At 34.9% G+C, this 24098-nt stretch overlaps 2 protein-coding genes and 1 pseudogene across 2 annotated transcripts; 1 reads left to right on the top strand and 2 right to left on the bottom strand.

The window, feature by feature from the left end:
* Positions 1-1048, top strand: LOC114637365 (annotated as a pseudogene).
* A 3552-nt stretch (positions 1049-4600) lies between these two features.
* Positions 4601-5536, bottom strand: LOC114637366 (olfactory receptor 4C15-like). Its single transcript, XM_028785596.1, has one exon. It carries the CDS (start codon positions 5534-5536, stop codon positions 4601-4603), a length of 936 nt encoding a protein of 311 aa, XP_028641429.1.
* A 12082-nt stretch (positions 5537-17618) lies between these two features.
* On the bottom strand, positions 17619-18591 carry LOC114637370 (olfactory receptor 4C15-like). The gene has a single exon (XM_028785599.1). The coding sequence runs from the start codon at positions 18552-18554 to the stop codon at positions 17619-17621; it is 936 nt and encodes a 311-aa protein (XP_028641432.1). The 5' UTR covers positions 18555-18591.
* Between the last annotated feature and the right edge of the window lie 5507 nt (positions 18592-24098).

Here is a 24098-nt window from a genome sequence, read left to right as displayed (position 1 = left end):
ATGGCAGTGGTGGCTGGTCTGGTGCGGGGACCTTTGTGGCAGGCGTCCGGGCTGCTGAAGAGGCGGCGCCCGCAGAGGTGCAGTTGACAGTTCGTGAAGCTATTAATCAAGGCATGGATGAAGAACTAGAAAGAGATGCAAAAGTTGTTCTGCTTGAGGAAGAAGTTGCCCAGTATGAGGGTGCATACAAGGTGAGCAGAGGCCTGTGGAAGAAATATGGCGACAAGAGGATCATAGACACTCCCATATCAGAGATGGGCTTTGCGGGAATTGCTGTAGGTGCAGCTATGGCTGGGTTGCGGCCCATCTGTGAATTTATGACCTTCAATTTCTCTATGCAAGTTATTGACCGGGTTATAAACTCAGCTGCCAAGACTTACTACATGTCTACAGGCCTTCAGCCTGTGCCCATTGTATTCAGGGGGGCCAATGGCGCCTCAGCAGGTGTAGCTGCTCAGCACTCACAATGCTTTGCTGCACGATATGGGAACTGCCCAGGTTTATAAGTGGTCAGCCCCTGGAATTCTATGGATGCAATAGGCCATTCGTGATGATAATCCAGTGGTGATGCTAGAGAATGAACTGATGTATGGAGTTCCATTTGAACTTCCTGCAGAAGCTCAAAAGATTTCCTGATTCCTATTGTAAAAGCCAAAATTGAAAGGCAAGGGACCCACATCACTGTAGTTGACCATTCAAGACCAGTGGGCCACTGCCTATAAGCTGCAGCTATATTGTCTAAGGAGGGAATTGAATGTGAGGTAAGAAATCTGCGTACCATCAGACCAATGGATATTGATGCTATAGAAGCCAGTGTCATGAAGACAAATCATCTCGTAACTGTGGAAGGAGGCTGGCCACAATTTGGAGTAGGAGCTGAGATTTGTGCCAGAATTATGGAAGGCCCTGCATTCAACTTCCTTGATGCCCCTGCCGTTCGTGTCACTGGTGCTGATGTCCCTATACTTACGCAAAGATCCTAGAAGATAACTCCATACCTCAGGTCAAAGACATCATATTTGCAGTAAAGAAGACTTTGAATGTCTAATTTGGACTTTGAATGTCAGGCATTGAAATTTATTTAAAGTACTTGTTGGGACTTCACCTGAAGTGTACTCCGAGACTTACTAGTCAGTCATAAAGTTAATGCTGAAGCGGCCGCAGGTGTCTCTGTACTGTTAAGAAGTTTAAATGTGCGTATGAGTGGAATGTCTGTACTCCCTACCGTAGATGCTCTGCTTTCTCTGTTACTGTTAAGTTAGTCTAGTCTTTAAATAAGATTAATATAAAAATTTGCACTCTTTCACTAGGAGGGGCAAGATAAGAATGCCCCCACAGAAGATAACTTATATGTTTAAAAAGTATATTATCTACATTTGCTGTTAAATTGTTTTGATAAGGAATAAAGGGGATTCCTACCTAAAACAAAACAAAAAAAACCAAAAAAACAAAAAACAAAAAGCAAAAAACAAAAACAAAAAAACTGTAGCTCTTATTTTGTTACTTTGTGGACTGTTCTTTTTTCCCACTCCCAGTTTCACCCACAATCACTAGATAGGAGGGAAAAAAAGGATAGAATAGGAGAGAGGGAGGGAGGGAGGGAGGGAGGGAGAGATGTGAATCTACTTTTGTTCCTTTTTTTGTTTGACCAAGACTACTGACAAACTGCAAACAACCCACTCTCAACAACTACCAACATTAACTCTTTTGGGGCCCTAGCATTTATATACTATCTATATACCATTTGCAAAGTTTCCAGAATTCTAAATGTTACATGATCACAGAACCATCTACAACTAATAAAACCTCACCTCTGCTAGAGCAAAAGACAAATCATACTCAGCTGCTGAGGATAATCTAGAAGCAGGCCTACATCCCCACATCTGAGTTTAAAACAAAAGTACATTCTTATAATATCTGTGTGTGTTTTATTAACTATTTCATTCATTTACATTTCAAATTATATCCTTTTCCTAGTTTTCCCTCCACAAACCCCTCATCCCATTCCCCCATCCTCTTTACCTCTGTGAGGGTGCTCTTCTACCCACTCATCGACTCCAGCCTCACAACCATATCCTGGGGCATAAAGCCTACACAGAACCAAGGACCTCCCTTCCCGCTGATGCCAGATGAGACTGTACTCTGCTACATATGCAGCTGGAGCCACAGATATTCTTTGGTTGGTGGTTTAGTCCTTGGGAGCTCTGGGTGGTCCAGTTAGTTGATATTGTTCTTCCTATGGTGTTCCTATGTTCAGCTCCTTCATTCTTTCCCCTAGCTCTTCCACTGGGGTCTCTGGGCTCAATCTGACAATTGGTTGTGAGTATCTACGTCTGTATTTGTCAGGTGCTGGTAGAGCCTCTCAGGGTACAGCCATACCAGGGTCTGTCAGCAAGCCCTTCTTAGCATCAGCAATAAATTCTCAAAACTTATTACTACATAAATCTAACAAAGATAAATGCTCACATATATGCTGAGAGGCTATCCTAATAAATATTTCCCTTACGCACTTGTCTGTATGCTTCTCAACTTAAAGGTTCCATGAGTGTCACTAACTGTCCACACTAACCATTAAAGTATTTCCTTGAGTTACCTTATTAAATTAAATAGGAGTAGAGAGAATATAAACTCTTGTCTTATTCCTGAATTTAATTGGAATACTAAGAGCTTTTCCCCATTATAGATCTTATTCTCAAGAATACAGGCCTCTCTTGATTTTTGAGAAATTTCCTACTCTTTGAACCATGCTTGCCTAGTACTTGAATCAATTTAAACCATCTAACATTCTAAGTAGTGAAATTAAAGCACAAGTCAGTACACCAAGCTTGAGTCAAAATTTAAAAATGAAAGATAAAGAGTCTAAAGAGTAAAAGAAACTTTCTCTTTCCATGAATTGGGCAGATGATATTAAAGTATATTTAATATGAAGGGACAGAGCATTGAGTTGACAGCTTAAGAGAAATCTTGACTTTCCCAGCTTGTTACATTTATTAACACACGACAGTAAATGCAGAACTTAAATGATTCATAAAAACAACAGCAACATCAACAAAAAAAATCTTACAAATACTAACTCTTTAGAATGAAAGTGTTCAAGATACAGTGATTATTTTCTGTTAATCTAAATTTTATTCCTGTGCCCTAATACAAAATAATCACACTACATGATTATACCTATTATCATGTAATATTTGCTAGGTCAGCAATCAGATACTAACATTTCTGTATCCATGATGGTCATTTTAAACAATTTTGGCATTTTCATATCCTCCTTAGTAAGTTATCTATTGTATGTTTCTTTTAAGAATTATTTTGAATAGCAATTTTACAACTATGTGTGAAAATGCATTAGGAAAGAGAGTATAAGTTGTAGTTTTAAACAGTTTTAAAATTAATGAAGTGAATCTGGTTAGGTCTACATAGCCAGCAAGAGATATAGAGTGAGACCCTGTGTGAAAAAGAAATCCCATCTTCACATTTTATATTAAAAAGCTAATATGAGGTTTGTAATTAGTTTTCTTTCTCTGAATTTCCAGTATACATAATCTCTGTGTCACAAAGAAACCTATATTGCTCTGAAATATGGGAAATATTCAAAAAATATTGTGACATATTTTCAGCATATTTCTCCCAATTTTAAGACACATTTATTTCATGAACTAATTCTAATAGTAATTCTAATATCTAAATTTCCTTAGAATTTTGAGAGTATATAGTTCAGTTGACTTTAAATTTTTACTTTTTTAAAAACTTTATTGTTTAAAAATGTTTGCAAATCAATAAAAATATTCTACTCCAAAATTAATCAAACTCCCAAATCTATACAACTCATGATTTATGAAAAAGAATATAATGCTGTACATTTTTACTCCTAATTTTGTTATGGAGTTTTTTATTTTATTGATATATAAGTGCATAAAAAATGTTTAATACTGAAACTATAAAATTGAATGTGAAGCTTCACAGCATCCTTTCTGAATGCCAATCCTAACTGTATATATATGTTCATTGAAATGGACTTTAACTTTTAAATGATAATCTGACTATTGAATTCATACTGTGAAAGTGTAATCTCACAAATGGATTTCTCACATACACTGTTGATGTATTATCTACAAAATATGGTCATATACTTCTCTATAAGGACTAATCATGGAAGCCTTTTACAAAGTAAAAATGGTTTTACTTTGTTGTTTACATTAAGTTGTGTACATTAAGTATGCACTGGTATTATTTGATGTGCCTGTGTGTGTGTGTGTGTGTGTGTGTGTGTGTGTGTTAATGTATGTGAACATGAATTAAATGCTAGAACTCATGCATATGCCAGCAGAGCATGAGAGAACATTGAATATCTTTGTCTATCCTCATTTCCTTCAGAGAAGTTCTGTGACTGACTGAGTCTTGAGCTATCTGTGTCATTCAGTGATTAGTTGTCCAATTCAAATCCTGACCTGCCTGGTTCTGATTCACCCAGATTGTTAAAAACTATCTGCCATACTTGGCTTTGGACATGAATGGTAAGGATCCAAATAGTGCTTATTCTTAAACAACAAGTACTTGTATCCAGGAAGCCATTTCAGTCTTGTAAGCCTACAATGGTTTAATATTTATCAGGAACCATTATCAGTCTCTTCCACATTTTCCTGATAGCATTTATCATTTCCTTATTTCTGAATGTGTAAACCATAGGATTGAGCAGTGGTGTCATGACATCTGTAAACACAAAAACATTTTTCTCAAAAGAGAATGCAGAAGTAGGTCGTGCATATATTAATATACAAGGAACAAAGAAAAATACAACCACAGTAATATGGGACCCACAGGTAGAAAGAGCCTTACGACGCCCTTCAGAGCTGTGGGTTCTCAGAGAGAACAATATAACGCCATAGGAAATAAGCAAAAAGGAGAATATAATTATGCAGATAGACCCACTGTTGGCAAACACCAAAATGATAAAAATGTGTGTGTCAGTGCAGGCAAGCTTCAGCAATGGGAACAAGTCACATATGAAATGATCAATGACATTGGGTCCACAGAAGGGCAATTGCAAAGTAAAGGCAATTTGTATGATAGAATGCAAGAAGCCTCCAGCCCAGGCTACCCCCACTAGAGTGCCACAGAGCCTCCGATTCATGATGAAAGAGTAGTGCAAGGGCTTGCAAATGGCCACATAGCGGTCATAGGCCATGGCTGCTAGAACAATGACCTCTACAGCAGTAAGAAAGTGCACAGCAAAGACTTGTGTCATACAACATTCAAAAGAGATGCTCTTCGTCTCATAAACCATATCCACGATCATCTTTGGTGTGACAACAGAGGAGACACAAGCATCCAGAAAGGACAGAAATGCCAAGAAGAAGTACATGGGAGAGCCCAGTAGTGCAGGACTGTAGACAATGGTCACCACAATCATCATGTTGCCAACAAGAGTTGCAAGATAGATCAATAAAAATATAACAAATGATATTTTCTCAATTCGGGGGTTTTGTGAAAGCCCCAAGAGTATGAACTCATTGACAAAGCTCTGGTTATGCATGTTTCGTTCTCCAGAGGACTTTGAAAGAAATTCAAAGGGTATTTATGAAACTCTGCAATTATAAGAAAAACTTGTATCATGCAAATCTATAATATCAGCATTAATGATATAACACATTTTTATGCAAAAATTATCATGATTGATTTTATTACTATTCAAAATGGAGTATTCTTTGAAAAAGGTAGTTACTTATCACATAGAGTCGATGTAGAAATTATTAAATAATTTAAAATAGCCACAATTTTTAATATTTGTGATAAAACCATCTATTTGTGTTAGGAAAAGAATTACATTTGAAATTTTAGCTTTAAGCATTCTCTAAATGTCTTCCATAGTAAATAAAATATTGAAAGGCAGTTAGAAACCATACCTGAATAATAAGCCAAAGATTACATTTTATTAAACATATCTAACATCTTCATGGAACTAGACAGAGCTGAATTTTCTACAGTAATGAAGAAAATTACTTCAGGTCTGAAGCTTCATCTACCAAAATAAAAAGAGGTAAAATAGACTTTGAAAGCCTCGACATTTTAAATTTTCTTTCAATGAGTAAAGTGCCCTAGAATTCAAATCAAGTAATTTGTTCTTCATAACATATAAAGTTCTGTACAACAATATCTACCATTAACATGATGCTAATGAAGATACATACTGAAAATTCACTTTAATTCATCAATTTATCGTGTGATAAGAGCTCTGTAAAAATGATGCTGTTGTCAGGATAACTAAATGGAGTGGAAAAATGCAACTATATAGTATTCAGCTTCCTCATCAGCAATATGTGACAAGGGGAAAACTGTTAATGGAAATTTTAAGTTTAAAGAAACAAGATGGTTAAATTTGGATGTCATGATCCTCTAGCTCCACTATCCATGACCTCTCCTGAGCATCAAAAGACAGAGTGACATTAAAAAAAAATGAGAATATCAGAGTAGAGATTGCCTTTCTGCAGGCTCCTTCTGTCTATAAAAGGACTAGATCTTAGTACATTGTTCATGTGTGAATAGGGTATTTCTATAAAAATAACAAGGTAAAGGAAGAATGGAAAATCAAGAGATGATGAACCAACATCCATATAAAAATTTATAAAATTTACATAGCTGAAGAAGGAAAACTAATCAATGAATACCATTAAGAGTTCTGAGATTTAATTATTTGCCAGATATTTATACAATAAGATCTTGTTTATAAAAATACAACTTTACAAACCTATGATTTTAAATATTTAATATAAAAGCATGTTTCTAAACAGATTACTGGCTCATCTCCAAGGACTATCAGGAGGATTAAATTTGAGAGTGTTAAAATACTTCTTACAGTATTGCCCTTACACTCACTCATAAATCCAGCAACTTCATGTGGATCTCCTCGTCAAATATTACAGCTCTTGAACTAAATTTCCCCAGAAAAATCATAGTTTAAAATGTATTTCTATATTCTGGGCATCTCTGAAATGTTTTATTAAACATATTTTTGATGTGAATATCTGTATTAATGAATATATATGCATTTGTGTATGTATATATTTATATATGTTATTACATATCTGTGAGTAAAGGACTAATGTATTTATGCACAGAAAAAGACAATAAAGATTTTAATGACTCACTTTTACATAGAAAATATACAATTCTAGTTGAAGAGGTTAGAGGAAGAGGAGAAAGAGGAAGAAGAGGATGAAGAAGGAGGAGGAAGAGATACATAATTTGAAACAACCACTTCCATGATGTTCCTAGGGAAGTTTTTCAATAGTATCTATAATATAATTACTATTTCAAATGATATACTACAGCAAAAATAAACAAACAAACATATAAAACAATAACACCCTAGAAGATAATCATTGGGCCACTAGATCTGGCAGTAATCATTTAAGATAGATTAAGTGCTCAGAACATAATTTAAAAGTTGTTATTCTGTGCTAAGTCAGGATGGACAAAAAACTGCAATGAATAAGGAGCTCATAGGGCATGAAATATTTTAATGAAAACTAACATTTCTTATAATGACAAAATATGGGAATAAAAGAGAAACTGCTTCAGAGTCTTGAGAAGTATTTCTCAGATCTAGAACTTTACCTTCGTCTATAGAATAGGTGTGGAACTAGATGTTCCTAAAATTTAAAAAGCCTGGGGACATTAAAAGTTTGTTTCTTCAAATCTCATCAAAATAATAATGGAAGCAGAAATATTGGAGGACGTAGTGAGTGTTACGGAAAAGGGGGGTCTCAGACAATGATTCAAAGCAGAGCAGACTATTGCACATTGAATTCTTGTCTTTCTATAGTCAAAGCTGTGTTTTTCTATATATTTTTACAAGGTAAAATGCTTGTTTTTATGGGTTGTAGTGAAATATGATAATTTCAATGCATAGCATGGTCTAATGTTCTTAATCAATCGCGAAATATTGAAGCTTTTGTCCTCACAGACATTTAGGACTTAATTGCCATTTTCTACAACAAAACAAAACAAAAAACAAAGCAATCAAACTGAGTGGTAGATTCTAAGGGAAACAAAGATCAATGTTAAAAACTTGAATGTTATCTGAATTTTCTATTTACTTAAGATTCTCATTAATTCTAATTAAACTGACACTGTGATTTGCCAGAAAGCAGTTTTCTAAATTATTTATTAAGGCAATAAATAAAAAAGAATAAATAATAAATAATAATAATAATAAATAATGGACAGTACAGCATAGTCACTATGGTTTGTGATTATGAGTCATCATTTTTTTATAATTTAGGATTTGATAAGCCTAAAGAGTAGCTGTAGTCTAAATATAATTCTATAAAATGTAATAGCTGAAAAGTAGGCTAAATACACACAAAATCTCTTATTCAGTTAAAGCTAATATGTTCTTGTCTATTTCACAATCTTGCCATATATATTCTTATTAAAGCACTGGGACAGTGTTGAGTGAAACTCAGCAAGTGATAGCCCAAAAACTTCTGCTCTGCCTTATTTGTGTGAATCTAAAATGAGAGCAAATAGAATGTTAAGCAGAAATTTAAACATTGTTGTTACTCAGCTATGGGAGGACCTAGGAGGAATAGGATGGGGGAACATGAACAGTACATTTTATATATGAAAGTTTCAAATAGTGAATAAAATATATTTATAAAATAGTCATCAAAAGAGCTTTATTTGTAAGTAGTCATATGATTGAACAAACTATCAAGTCTCAGATTTTATAGTCCAGTTGGACACAACATCACCCTGGCTTGGAATGACTTAGGTCCTGAGCCTCCAGCTTCCCCCTTGGTTTATAATGTTACAATCTTGTGCCACTACACTCGGCCAAATTCACTGTTTTTAAATCATATTCTATAACCTATAATTCAAAAATAACATGACTCTATTGATGAAAACATTATTTTACGTAGTGCCTGCACAGTCACACTGTGATGCAATGTTGAAGCAGTCAAAAAATACTTTTCTTATAATTACATTATGAAGTATTCTGATTACAATGAAAAGGATTCACTCACTCAAATACATTTAGAAAATATGTTAGAAATTATTCCAGAATTGTATTTATAATTTTGAAATGATATTCCAGTTCACAAATTACACTTTGTAAACAAAATGAGATGAGAAAATTTTATGTTAAAATAATATACTGTCTAAAGTATTGAAAAGTAAGGAATATGGAAAACTTTATGTGAAAATGTGAATCTAACAAATGGTATATATGAAAATAAGAATCTAACAAATCACTACCTTATGCTAGTATAAATGAAACACTAAAATATGAAAGATGAAGCATTATAATTTGTTAAGTGATAAAAGCAGAAGAAATTAAATGTTCATTCTTAGTAGTTAAAATTATATAGTCCATAAGAAAACAGTAAATATTATACACTTCATTGATAATGAATACCTTGTTACTATCAAGTTACTTAAAATTAAACATCAACTAAAGCCCCCCAAAAGTTATATTTTAATTTTAAATAGTAAATCGATACCACAATTTAGACTCATTTCTGAAAATACGAAGGTATGCCCTATGAGCCTCACCATATGTCAGTTCTATAAAAGCTCTGAAAATATATGACTCCTATTCTTTATGATATGGTGACCATCAGTTGTGGCCAAGATTCTCCACTTGTTTCCAGCACTTTCTTCCACATCTAAGAGGAAGCATGAGAGCAGCTCTGGCAGTGACGGTAAATGATGTTACCTCTTCTTTTTAAGTGCTGTATTTATGTGGTTATTATAGCAAAACACGAATGAAGAATCCAAAATTCCTCATTCACTGTAATCAGACATCATGAATGTGAGAGTGATTCTCAAACCCCTTGGGTTTTTAACAAATGCCTGTCCTCATGAGAGTCTAAGATAAACTTTTCTGCATGTTTCTACATATAACAGTATTCATAATGCTTTTTGGACATCCAAACTTATGTTATGAGTTTAAAAAAAATACATTGAGGTTATATTTGTTAGTACTCTTGTGTACTGTATCTTTCAGATAACAAACACAGTTCTATGATGGATGGAGTTCAATATCTCTGTGCAGTATTTGACAAAATTTATTTCTGTGACAAGGAATTTTTAAAATCAATCTGTCAGGAAAATATTCAACATTTTGGAAAATACTATCAAAGATTTTTTTCCTTAAAGAAAAATCATGTATATAAAATAATACTAATAAAATATTTTTATTTCCTATAAGAATCTTTGCTTTTTTTTTACTTTGACTATTTCATATATGTACATAATTTATTGTGATCATATTGACCACATAACTGTCTCTTCTTGTTGTCATGTAGATGTTCATTTCAAGAACCTTTTCCTATATTTATTTATTGACCAATAAGTTTAATTATGTTTGCTCATATGAGCATGGATAGAACATTATGACTGAACCATTGAAAAATTTTCTGGTAGTTACACTCCTGTAGATATCTTTACCAACTTCCAATAAATTGATGATGGGTAGAAACTCATGAGTCTTTTACTTATTCATAACAGAATATTGAGGAATAAATCTTATGCCATTGTTATGTGGGTATCTATAATCTGATCCTGTTTGTTCATGATTAAAACAGCCATATCACGTCTAACAGACTCTGTATCATAGCACACCTACCAAACCCGTAGGATTTATATTCTCTATTGTTCTCTATTTGGAGCTATTTCTCAATCTATGGAAGGTTGATATAGCTGTCCCATTTAGGTATGAACATTAATCATTTACTCCTTTCCCATAACTTAATTTTAAAAGCTTTGCATTAACACCCACACACTGGGGAAAAAAAACCTTATCTGCCAAATCCTGAAAATAGTAGAGAAACATAAATATGAATATTTAAGAGGCATTATTCACTTAGAAGAAGAATAGTAGTAGGTTTTTCATAAAGGCCTATGGCCTCACAAGCTATAGGCATTTGGCCAACTTTATATTACCGAGTACCTGTAGGATATGACTCAAATACAATCTGGCAGTGATTGATTACCCTCCAAGCAAATATGGCATTATTGAACTAATGGGCATAGATTTCCTGAAATTTCACTTCATGTTCTAGAACACAAACTCTATAGCTAGGGAGGACATTTGATGTCTCTTCTCCTCTAAAAGCCTACATTGCACCTTCTGCCAGGATTTCTAGCCAGCAGAAAGGACTTCTCTCAGGAGTTCTCAACTGTGAGTTCCTATGAAATAAGATGTGACACATATTACACATGCAAAGTCAGAGAATAAAGAGTAAGTGAAAATAATAATACCTTAAACAATAGCCAGAAAGGAAGAAATGCTCAAGAGATCTGAGAGAGTAAAATGTAGAGTCTGAGGATGAGTTTAGATCCCACCCATGGTAGGGATAAGAACTGGGAGATAGACGAGTGTGGAGTAGAGACGAGTGGCCAGTTTTCATTATGTATGTGTGTGAGATTTTCAAAGAACAAATTCTGTGTATGAAAAAGAAAATGACAAAATGATTTTGAGCAAGTGAGTATTTTAATCTGATGTAGATGTAAATATTTTTGAATCATTTTATTCCTTTTGTTGTTTTTTTGAAGTATAAACTTGATTTTATACTATTTAATAGTTTTATACATGCATATTTATTTGATAAAATTCATTCCCATAATTTATACTTTATCTCCCACCAGCTGCATTTTCCTTCCATCTTCATGTTATCTTTTTATCCACGCACTGAGTAGATTTTTTATTGTAGATGTGTACGTGTGTACAACCATCTTCTGGGAGCATACTTAGCCTTTCAGAGGCCATATCCCTAAAGAGAGACGACTTCTTCCCACACTACACATTCATTGTCAGTAGCACACAGTTAAAGATGAAAACTCATGATCATCTCCTTCAACATGCTGGGATAGTGACCGGCTTGATCTTGAGCTGATATTATGCATATATTGTTTTAACATAAAATGTCTTGATTTCTACTTCAATTTTAGTGGATAGTCTTTCTAAATAGGTTGCTCCAAATTGACAGCTGTGATCTTTTAGAATGTCAAATGAGTCCTTCACATCCTGCTAATTTGTAGGTTTCTGTTGAATAGTCAAGTGTTATTCTGATAAGTCAGGGTTTGTTACCAATATGAATTTTATCTCTTACAAATTTTAATCCTCTTGCATAAGAGAGTGTCTTTAGTTTTTTGGCTATAATAAGTTTTACAGATTCCAATACTGGTCTTACTTGGTGTTTCCTAGGCCCTTTATACCTGAATGAACATCTCTTTATGTTTGAGAATTTTTTCTATAAATTAATTTAAAATATTCTTAATGCCTTCATGATGTGCTATTTTTCTATGTCATAAATTGAATTTTAGGACTTTTCATCATTTCCAGAAATTCTTCTATATTCTGCTTTATTTTTGCTTACTACTAATATATTTATCATTGATATTTTCTAAGTGATTCAAATTTTTATTCTATCTTCAAGCTCTGCACCTATTTTCATCTTATTTTAAGATTTTTAAAGCATACATATAAAGGGATTTAAATGGAGTTACTCTATACTGAATACCTGTGGTGAAATATGCATAAGGAGAGTAGGTATTAGTGAAGTTTTATTCTGAAGCTTTTAGTTGGCATTTGAGTTTTTATTTTCAGCATCAAATTAGTTTTTCTTCAGTACTTCTATCTATTGAATTATATTTTCATATTTTGGATTGTCTTTTGCTTTCTGGCAACCCTTTGTTTTTGTTCTCTTGACGTGTATTCATATTCTCTTTGAGTGGTTTGAATATAGTTAAAATCATGCTTTCAATTCGTTGTCTGCATGATTTTCCAGATCATTCTATTTGGGGTTAATTACTATAGAATTAATTAGTGAGTTTGAAAAGTAGAGATATGCCCTCTTCCCCATATTTAATACTTGATTGGGATCATGCCTTATGCCAGTAAGTGGATCCTTCCCTTTCACCTATGCATAAGTATGTCAAGTTGTAGAGCACCATAGACACTCAGCAGAAAGTTCCTTGGCATCCAAATTAAAAAAAAAAAAACAAACAGAAAAACAAAAAACAAAACAAAAAACCCTTTAAAATGAAAAGTAAAACGAATATGATTTAAATAAATTTGTGGTGTACATGGGTATATATCCCTCTTTTTTATTTTATGAAGATATTGCTTTAAAGTTCCATGGGCCAGTTCCACAGTATCTTGTCCTTGACAATATAAGGAATCCCTGTAATGGGTAATGTTAAATTGCGGCTAAAGAGTCTCAAATGTTCAACTGTCATAGCCAGTTCCATTATTTGTTTTTTGTTTGTTTGTTTGTTTGTTTTTTCTTTTTCTTTTTTTTATTATTATGTACTTTATCTACATTTCAGATGTTATCCTCTTTCCCCAATTCCCCACCCCTAGAAACCCCTTAACCCATCCGCCTTCCTCCTATTTCTATGAGGGTATGCCCCCACCCACCCACCCACTCACACCTCCCTTCCCTAGAATTTCCCCTCAATGGGGCATCCAGCCTTCAAGGGAGCAAGGCCCTCCTCTCTCACTTATGCCAGACAAGTCCATCCTCCTCTACAAATACAGCTAGAGACATGGGTCCCTCCATGTTTGTTCTCAGACTAGCTGTTTAGACCCAGGGAACTCTGGTTGGTTGGTATTGTCGCTCTCCCCATGGGGCTACAAGCCCCTTCAACTTCTTCAGTCTTAACTCTAACTCCTCCACTGGGAACCCTGTGGTCAGTTTGATGGTTAGCTGTGAGCATCTGCCTTTGTATATTTCAGGCTCTGGCAGAGCCTCTCAGGAGACAGGTGTATCAGGCTCCTGTCAGCATGAACTTCCGGACATCCACAACAGTGTTTGTAAATGGTGATTGCATCTGGGAGGGTTCTCCAGGTGGGGCAGTCTCTGGATGGTCTCTCCTCCAGTTTCTCCTGTGAGTATTTGCTCCTGTGAGTATTTTGTTACTACTTCTAATCAGGACCTAAGCACCCACACTTGGGTCTTTCTTTTTCTTGGGCTTCATGTGGTCTGTGAGTTATGTTTTGGGTATTGCGAGCTTTTGGATTAATATCCACTTATCAATGAGTGAATAACATGTGTGTTCTTTTGTGATTGGGTTACCTCACTCAGAATATTTTCTAGTTCCATCCATTCGCCTAAGAATTTCTCGAATTTATTGTTTTTAATAGCTGAGTAATACTCCATTGTGTAAATGTACCACATTTTCTGTATCCATTCCTCTGTTGAAGGACATCTGGGTTCTTCCCAGCTTTTGGCTATTATAAATAAGGCTGCTAGGAACATAGTGGAGCATGTGTCCTTCTTATATGTTGGAGCATTTTTTGGGTATATACCCAGGAGTAGTAGTGCTGGATCCACAGGTAATACTATGTCCAATTTTCTGAGGAACCTCCAGACTGATTTCCAGAGTGGTTGTACAAGCTTACAATCCCACCAACAATGGACAATTAAAGCTAGTCTTCTTTTAAAAATTTCCTTCTGTCAGTGTGAACAGACACTATCTAAAAGAGAACATATGGATTGTAAGAATTCTGTGTTGCTGGTATGGCTCCCCAAATCTGGTTTCTCTATCTTGAGTAACTTGTATTTGATAGGTCATTGGGTACCAGAGTTTTTGAGAAACAGTGTAGGTTTTAGAATGCCTTATGGATTCTGCGGTCAGGTTTCAATTCACGGCAGTAGGAAGTGTGTTTCTAGAGAAGCAGGTGGCACATGCATTTAGAAGGGATATACAGTTAATCTATGTCTTTATATTGAGGAATTGAGTCCATTCATGTTACGAGATATTAAGGAAATTAATTATTGCTTCCTGTTATTTTTTTTATTAGAGGTGGAATTATGTTTGTGTGACTATCTTCTTTTGGGTTTGTGAAGGCCTGGGCATGGGGAGTGGGTGGGTGGGTTGGGGCATACTCTCATAGAAGCAGAGGGAGGGGAGCAGGATAGGGAGTTTCTGGGGGAGGAATGGGGAAAGGGGATAACATCTGAAATATAAATAAGTAGAATATTCAATTAAAAAAAAAAGCAAGGATACACCAAGTTTGAGGCCTAAAGAGAGGGAATTCTAGCAGTACAAGGATATACCTTGTATAAAGCTGAGGAGGCTTATGAGTTAAGTTGTTATGTTTACACAGATGATTAGAGAAGTGAAACTTTAAGGGAAATTTGTAACATGTGGGAAAATAAGAACAGAGCCTACTGATATTCAGAAAACGTAGATCTTATAAAACAGGGCCAATGGGATAAAATGAACATATTTAGCTTGTAGTATGTACAATGCAAGTCTTGAAAGAGGATACATGGTGAGTCTTTTCATTCTTTAAATAAAAGTCAATATTGCCTCCTATAAGATACCTAGACATAGAGCAATTCCCATCTTTACAGTAATGTTGTTTCTTAAAGTTCATTTTTCAGTTATTCTTTTAAGAATCTTATGCAGTGAGTTGTGCATATATCCATCTTCATTTCCCCTACACTTCCCACTTCTAGACTTCATTCTCTTCCCACTCAAATCTGTGTTCCACACCACTTCATCTAGAACAATTTATGCTGCACACATATTTTTGGATATGTGACCATCTACTGGAGCATGGTCAGCTTATAATGTGCTCAACTTTTAGATATAACCAACACTTCATTTTCTAGCAGTTAAAGATTGCTAACACCTCCTTGGATAGGAACAGAACTCCATTTCAAACTTCTTTGTCCACAATAGTGTTTAGTCTGGCTTGCACAGCTCTTGTACATATTGACATAGACATGCTCATTTAATAATACAGTTATCACACTGTATCCAGCATCTCTTGTTTTTGTAATCTTCCTGGTTCCCTCTTCCACAACGATTACTGAGCCTTTGGAGGGAGGGTTGTGGTACATATTTCCTTTAGAACAGATTATTTTTTCAGTTTCTCATTCTATGTACTTGGCTCGTAGTGGATCTATATATTGATCTACTGTGAGTAAAAGCTACTCTGATTACAGTTGAGTGGTACCTTAGCCTATGGGTATAAGAGTAAGTCACTGGAAGTCAGCTTAATATTGTGTCACTTTAGCAGAATAAAAGTATTAGGTTCTTTTCTAGGTTGTCTGACCTGTTTAACCATAGGATCTTTGCCTGATAAACTAAAAGGTGAATTGTATTTTATCTATCAAAAAGTTCAAAATGTCACTCCATTTGTACATTAAATAAACGTATCTCCTTCTACAACAAAGTCAAATGACACGAAAACACCTACATTCCAGGTTCTATTTTTACCTCTCTCTTTGTATTTCTATGTTCTGAAACTTCAAAATAATCCTTAGGAACCCGTTACTTGGTTTTGTTTCATTATTTTTTCCATAATTTTAAATACATAGTTTTTCAAAACTTTAATAAAAAGTGTGACTAGAAAACACTCTAATATCTTCTAATATTTCATTATAGTTATAAGTATAAAATTTAAATGCCTTTAATTTTCATATAGCAATAATGAACAGTCAATTCACAAGAAGTGTAAGCTCAAAGCAAAGTGTTTAATCTTAATATTAACTCAGTCTCTTAAAATAAAATAAACTCTTAGAGTAAATTTTAAAGTGCATGTCTAAGTAAATATTGTTTTTACTCATGTTTAAATTTAGTTTTGAGAATATTGCATATGGGTTCTGCATTTACGTCATTTTTCTCAATCAAATTCTTCCCTCCCTCTTCTCCATCTCAAGTTCATGACCACTTCAATTCTTCTTTTATATACATATATATATATATATATATATATATATTTCAATATATATATATATGTATCATGTGATAGATACACACACACTATATATATATATGCAGTTAATGAGTCCAGTAAGTGTTATTCATAAATGCATGTATTAAAACTGAACACTTGGGTTTGGATAGCCTACAGGACACTTTGGCCCTGGAAAAATTTGCTTTTGTACTCTCAGGAGACATTGATTGACTGCCTCATTTTATCTAGAGGTGTAACCTTGTGATCCACATTGATATAAGTCAACTGGCGTTGTCATTATTCAAGGTCTTTTATTCAACCCTATGGCTGGTCTTACATGGTTGTACCTACCAGTCATGCTAAGAAGACAAATTCTAGCAGCAACTGTGCTAGTTTTCTGGTTTTTATAATTTTTCTATTCACTTTTTATAGAGTATCTAAATGTATTTTTGACTTGTTTGCTTATGCATATATGTTCTCTGTCCCTCTCCCTGTCTCTGTCAGTCTCTTTATCTCATTCCTCTGTCTCTCTCTCTCTCTCTCTCTCTCTCTCTCTCTCTCTCTGTATAGGCATGTGTGTGTGTGTGTGTGTGTGTGTGTGTGTGTGTGTGCAATGAATGCACTGCCAGTATCCATTAATTTTCATGCAGACTAAGAAGAGGGAATTGAGTATCTTCATTTGTTTCACTTTCTCTTTTTTCTTAGAGATAATGTCTGTGAATGGACCCATAACTTACTAGATCTTCTTTCAAAACTTCAACTGCATCTCACCTGTGTCAGAAATACCAGCACTAGGATAAAAGCACACTGCCATACTTGACTATAGACATAGGCAAAGGGGATGCAGAGAAAGTTCTTATAGTTACACAGTGTTGGTTTTGTTTCTTCCACAGAACTATTTCCCTAGACTAAGGCATTAATATGTGTCAGGAGCCACTAATAAAGTTCTCCACATTTTCTTAATGGCATTCTTCATTTCCTTGTTCCTGAACGTGTAAACCATAGGATTGAGTAACGGTGTCAAGACATCAGCAAATATAAATACATTTTTCTCCAAAGAGAATGGAGATGTAGGTCGTGCATATATTAATATGCATGGAACAAAGAACAAAACAACAACAGTAATATGGGAACCACAGGTAGAGAGAGCTTTACGTCTCCCTTCAGAACTGTGGGTTCTCAGAGAGAACAAAATAACACCATAGGAAACAAGCAAAAAGGAAAATATAATGATGCAGATAGACCCACTGTTGGCAAACACCAAAATTACAAATATGCGTGTGTCCGTGCAGGCAAGCTTCAGTAATGGGAACAAGTCACAAATAAAATGATCAATAAAATTAGGGCCACAGAAAGGCAAATGCAAAGTGAATATAATTTGTATGATAGAATGCAAAAATCCCCCTGCCCAGGCTACCCCCACCAGCATGCCACAGACCCTCCTGTTCATAATGGAAGAATAGTGCAATGGCTTACAAATGGCCACATAGCGGTCATAAGCCATAGCTGCCAAAATGATCACCTCCACAGCACTGAAGAAGTGGACAGAAAACACTTGTGTCATGCAACATTCAAAGGAGATGGTCTTCCTCTTATAGAATAAATCTATAATCATCTTGGGTGTGACAATAGAGGAGACACATGCATCCAATAAGGACAAGAATGCCAAGAAGAAGTACATAGGAGAACCCAGCAATGCAGGGCTCCAAACAATGGTCACCACAATCGTCATGTTGCCTCCAATCGTTGCAAGATAGAGGAACAAAAATATAACAAATAGGATCTTCTCAACTTTTGGGTTTTGTGAAAGTCCCAGGAGAATGAACTCGGTGACAACGGTCTGGTTTTGCATGATTCATAAGAGTAGAGTAGAAGTAAAATGTGTTCATGTAAATCTTCAATGAAAAACTGTGTTATTTCATATAATATGTAATACCATACCAACAAAAAGGTCTTTCCTTTGGTAGAATTATCTTCACTGACTTTTTATTACCCTGGAAACAGAATTAATAATTCTTAGGTTCTTTCATGTCCTATTTAATATAATCACTAGTAACAAACAAAACAGTGCCATGATATTTCAAAAACGTAAGTTTCTAAAATTAGTCTTAAAATGTCCACCAGAGTATATACAGGGCCATATATTACTATCAAAGGGTTATATGTTATAAATAATTTAGAAAATAATTTATCTATAACAAGTTTTATTTTGAATTGAATCCTTTAACACTAAAAAAATATTGATTGGAAATTAGGCTGCATTTAAACAAAAATTAGTTACATAAGGCAAGTAAGTATATCTATGTTTTGTTCATAATTTTGAGTATTGCACATAGTATAAAGCTATGTAGTAGAATCTTGTGAATCCATGTGAGGGATATAATGAATTTTCCTGTTTCATCTTATTGTATTAATACAAATTTAGATAAAAGCCAGAAAACTGAGGATAAGAGAATAAGATCACTACTACATCGAAAAATTATATTTACCTCTACTACATTACCAGTGGTCAGAGAACAATATGAAAGAGAATGAGGGAAATTTAATAGCTGAGGAATGGGAAGGAGTGCTCTAAAATACCCTCTGAATTTGATTTAGCTATTAACTTCAAGAATTTAAAGTAGCTACAACTATCTGCAAAACATCAAGGAAACCAAAAATCCTAGCATCGATGAGGAAGATAATTTCCACCCCACCTAATTCTGAGGAGGTATTCTCGTTTAATATTTGCTAGGGACAGGCAACCATTTTTTACTGAGGATGTGGTCAGTGGTAGGTTCCCCATGTTCCAGTGTGTAAAACTGGGATTTTTACATCTGAGAAATACCAACTGGGTATAGTGAGTTATCAAAAAGTGGGAGAATCATGTAGTTGTGAGAAGTGTATTGCATTTGACTTGGGAGGATTCAAAGAAAGGAATGAGGGTAGATAGCATCATGCTTAATGGTAGACATGTGTCAGCATTTTAAATATACAGAAAAACTGAAAGTATATTAAAACTGAGCCAAATATTATGGTAAGTAGAGAGAAAAATTGAATTATTCCATTTTCAAATAAGCAAAAAGAAAATCAGTTTCAGTGTAATATGAACTTGTTACAGTAAAAAATGACAAACTGCAAGTTTTGGCTCAATGAAAGATAAATTGATAGTTCTTTACTTTGGTGGAAAGTTGTCAAGGTCTGGACTCAAACTCACCACTAACTTAGGGCAACCTTAAATTCTTTATACTCTCTCCTCCATCTTCAAATTCTAGAATTAAAACATTGTGTCATTATGTGCAGACAAATCCATAATGTTGAATCAAGATATCCTGGAATCTTTAAATTACAAGGAACATGAGTATTGATTTCAGTATTATTTTAAATATCAGAAATACATGGTCATATAAAAAATTCCTCAAGTGTATTTTCAAAATTTAGTCAAGTATAATAAAATTGGTTTGTTTAAATAATATTTTCAGAAAATATATCAGGAAATATCTCCAAACTACTACTCTGTTTATATTCTTTGTGCCTGTAAACTCAGTCACAAGTGAAGTGAAATGATGATACAGCATCAGTTTGGAACACAGAAATTCCTAAAACTCTCAAACAGGATGATTTGTAAATAACAAAATTACAAATCATCATCACATCACACTATTAATGAAACACAAGTAACATGAAGACCTCAACTACGAAGCATTTTAGACTAAGTTATGGCATGAATATGATGACCACCCAGGAAAGGAGGAATTACCATTTTGCCTAAAGAGGTGAATCAGCCCAGGATAGAAATAGAACAACCAATACTCCCATTCTGATCATAGTGAGTTAACTCTGAAATCCAAGGAAAATTACAAGGTTGTTAAGGGATATTGCTGCTACATTTTATAACCTAGATGTGAGTTATGAAATGTTATATGCTTTGTAATATATCCTTTGTTACTAATATAAAGATGTTTAAAATAAATCATCAAAATTGAAACACACAAAATTAATTTCTTTGTAGTTCTGAAAAGTTGTGAAATTTGCTGGTCATTCATGATAGTACTGAGCTCGTAATCTGACAGTATAATAGTGAACATTAATATTTTGATATTACCTTATTCGTTAAATGGCAATGATGATAAAACACTCTCACACCTTCATATACTCTTGGATTTCACATCTAGTTTTCAGGTTTTTGTTTTTTATTTTTTTATAGGTTACTTTATTTATTTACATTTCAAATGTTATCCCCCTCTTCCTGGTTTCTCCTCTGCAAAACCCCTCTTCCACTCCCTCCCCCTGCTTCTATGGAGGTGCTCCCCTACCCTCTTACACACTCCCAACCCACTGCCCTAGCATTCACCCACGCTGGTACATCAAGTCTTCACAGGATTAAGGGTCACTCCTAGCACTGATGCCAGATAAGGCCATCCTCTACTATATGCAGCTAGAGCCATGAGTCCCTCCATGTGATTCTTTGGTTGGTGGTTTAGTTCCTGGGAACTCTGGGGTCAGGGTCTGGTTGGTTGATATTGTTGCTCCTCCTATGGGGTTCCAACCCTCTTCAGCTCCTTCAGTTCTTCCCCTAACTCCCCCACTGGGGTCTCCATCCTCAATCAGATGGTTGGCTGCAAGCATCTGCATCTGTATCAATAAGGATCTGGCAGAGCCTCTCAGAAAGTAGCTATATCAGGCTCCTGTCAGCAAGCACTCCTTGGTATCAGCAATAGTGACTGGGTGTGGTGCCTACATAAGGGATGGATTCCCAAGTGGGGCAGTCTCTGTATGGTCTTTCCTTCAGTCTCTGCTCCACTCTTTGTCCTTGTATTCACATCTACCTTTTAATGTAAGGACCAACTAACTCTGCCAACATTTCTCCTGAGACATCTTTAGCCCTTCTAATCCCTAAAAGTCATGTAGTTAAATATCCAAAGGCTGTTCCTCATTGTTCCCATGACCTTCACAAAAGGAACTGTGGTCTCTGCCATCTCCATGAAGAGAAACACTGGGGAGTGTTCCTCCCTGTGTTTAGCCATGCACATTGTCTCACTCTTCCCTACTCATTCATGATAGCAACAAAACTAATTGTCATGCCAATCTGTGTATATAAGTACCATGAACTAAGCAATTGTACCACTGAATAACATCCAATTAATATATAAATAATAAGATTTCTTTGTTAATGTAAAATGTTAATAACATTCAAACCTACATGAGGAATGTGAAGAAATGATACTCTAAGTAGTTGACTCAAATATATTTCAAGCAAAATATTTTGATCACCAATGATAGTAAATTAATTTTATGATAAATTTCAAAGGCCAATCATTGTTTTATTTTAGACTGTTAGGTACTAATGACATAGTGCTTGGTTTTATGTTAGAGAAATTCCCTTCAGCTGTTCTCCAAGAACGATCTTCTTTTTAGGGAACTAATAGTTTTTTTCTCTCTCTCTCTTCTAGTTTGCTCTGCTGGTTTCCCTAAATGTCTCAACATTCTTTGTCTTGCTGTTTCTGAAATGTTTGGGAAAGGACTTTTCCCTGCTTACCGTCACTGTCTTCATAATAGATTATGGAGTTTCTCTTTTGATGTTTTGGTGATTTGGACATGTTTAAGCAATCATGCCATGACAAGAAGCGCTGAAGCAGATCTTATCTTTATCTAGGATTTTCCTGTGGTAGAAATGAAATTGTCATAGGACATTAATTGTACTTAATTCACAGCATTCAATTGATGACCTTATTTTGATCATAATTCCCTTTTCTTAATTATGAGTTGCCATATAACAGTTTAAAAGGAACATTTTATATTTGTTTGCAATATTGCATAGAGTTTTACAGCATATCAATGTAAAAAATGACCCTCTACAAATAACACTTTATACAGTCTCAAGAAACACCACATTTGTATCCAAACATAGGAAAGATGACTTTACTCACAATAGTTGAATAGGTACTTAGAAAGCAAGCCATGTATTATTGCAAAGATAATAAAAAACTCAAATGTTGATGCTTTCTATACTACTTGATTTCTACATGAAGATGAAAGTGAAATATGTTTGATTACATTAAACATGAAGAAATTAAACATTAAAGAGAAGGAAGATGGAAAATATTGAGCAAGAAAGCAAGCAAGTAGCATTATTAGATGAATGGAGGAAGAAAGGAGAGGAAGAATGAAAAGAGGAAGGAAGGAAGGAACGAAGGAAGGAACGAAGGAAGGAAGAAAGGAAGGAAGGAGTGACGGCGCAAACAAAGATCTTTACTTTTTAACTTCTGCTTTTTGGGCATGTAGGCAGTTACTTCTATTAAGTGCTATTTTCTGTTTTTCTATATCATTTTAATAGTTTCTGAATGACTTGATTTGGGTCATAAAATCTGAAATACACATAAGGTATCTGTATATAATGCCTCCAAGAACCTAGTTATGAAGTAAAAATCTCAACACTTTCATTAAACATATGATGTCCTGGCCACAAAATAATTTAATTTGACCAGGTCATGTTGTGGTATCAAAAGGAGCTGGGATGCAGAGTGGGTAGAATGTGGATTACATATGTAGATCCCAGCCTGTGGCTGCCCTCAGTCATTTTCATGTCCCTGTAAGGAACCTCAGCAAGCTAAGTGGCTCAGAAAGCTGGACTTGGGTGGCATCATTTCCATCCCTAGCCATTTCCTGGCTAAGGAAAAGATTTGAAATTCCTCTCTCTTTATGTGTGATTAAAATGTGATTATTTTTAAATTTTGAAGAGAGGGTGCTTCTTAGTTCCTTTTTTGCACATTCTCTACTCTTCATTCATTGTGGAGTGTTTATCTTTTCTAAAGAGATACCTGTCTGTTGTTCAAGGTCCTTAGTATAGAACTCCATTTTTGTCAGCAGTCTTAATTCTTGGTTATCTAAACCAGTCTTTAATTTCACTCCGGCTGCTGAAAGAGGCAGGAGTTCTTCCTACTAGTTAAATGAGTATATGGCTCTGCTTTTGTTCCATTGTTAACAGTTGGGGCATCAGGAATCCATCTACTGCTATGACCTCCCATTCAGAAAATAATCTGCTTTTTAGTGTTTTGTGTTTGTGTGTGTGTGTGTGTGTGTGTGTGTGCTATATCCAGGTTAAGATTCTTTTAAATTTCTTTCTTCAGTTTCACTTAACTTTTAAATCTGTAGACAATCTTTCGACAATAACAGAAAGTTGTTTGTGTCTTGATGTCTCGAATATTGCCTTTGTCCCCTGCTCACTTTTAGTACTTATTTAAATCTTTGAAAATGTGTCTGATGCCATCTCTCCACATCTGTCTCCCTCCTTCCCTTTTTCAGGTGTTTGATCTACATTCTGGATAAAGTCATGTTCACTCTCTCACTTTATTTATTCTGTTTTTATCTAATAGTCTGCCCAATCTAATTTATGTTTAAAGTGTTTGGTTTTGTT

The sequence above is a fragment of the Grammomys surdaster genome, unplaced genomic scaffold, assembly GCF_004785775.1.
Source record: "Grammomys surdaster isolate TR1022 unplaced genomic scaffold, NIH_TR_1.0 125284, whole genome shotgun sequence".
NCBI lineage: Eukaryota > Metazoa > Chordata > Mammalia > Rodentia > Muridae > Grammomys > Grammomys surdaster.
This window is presented reverse-complemented; position numbering and strand designations above follow the sequence as displayed.

Bases quoted from the DNA above. Each gene is read 5' to 3' on its own strand.
- LOC114637366 (XM_028785596.1), bottom strand. From the start codon at position 5,536: ATGCATAACCAGAGCTTTGTCAATGAGTTCATACTCTTGGGGCTTTCA.
- LOC114637370 (XM_028785599.1), bottom strand. From the start codon at position 18,554: ATGCAAAACCAGACCGTTGTCACCGAGTTCATTCTCCTGGGACTTTCA.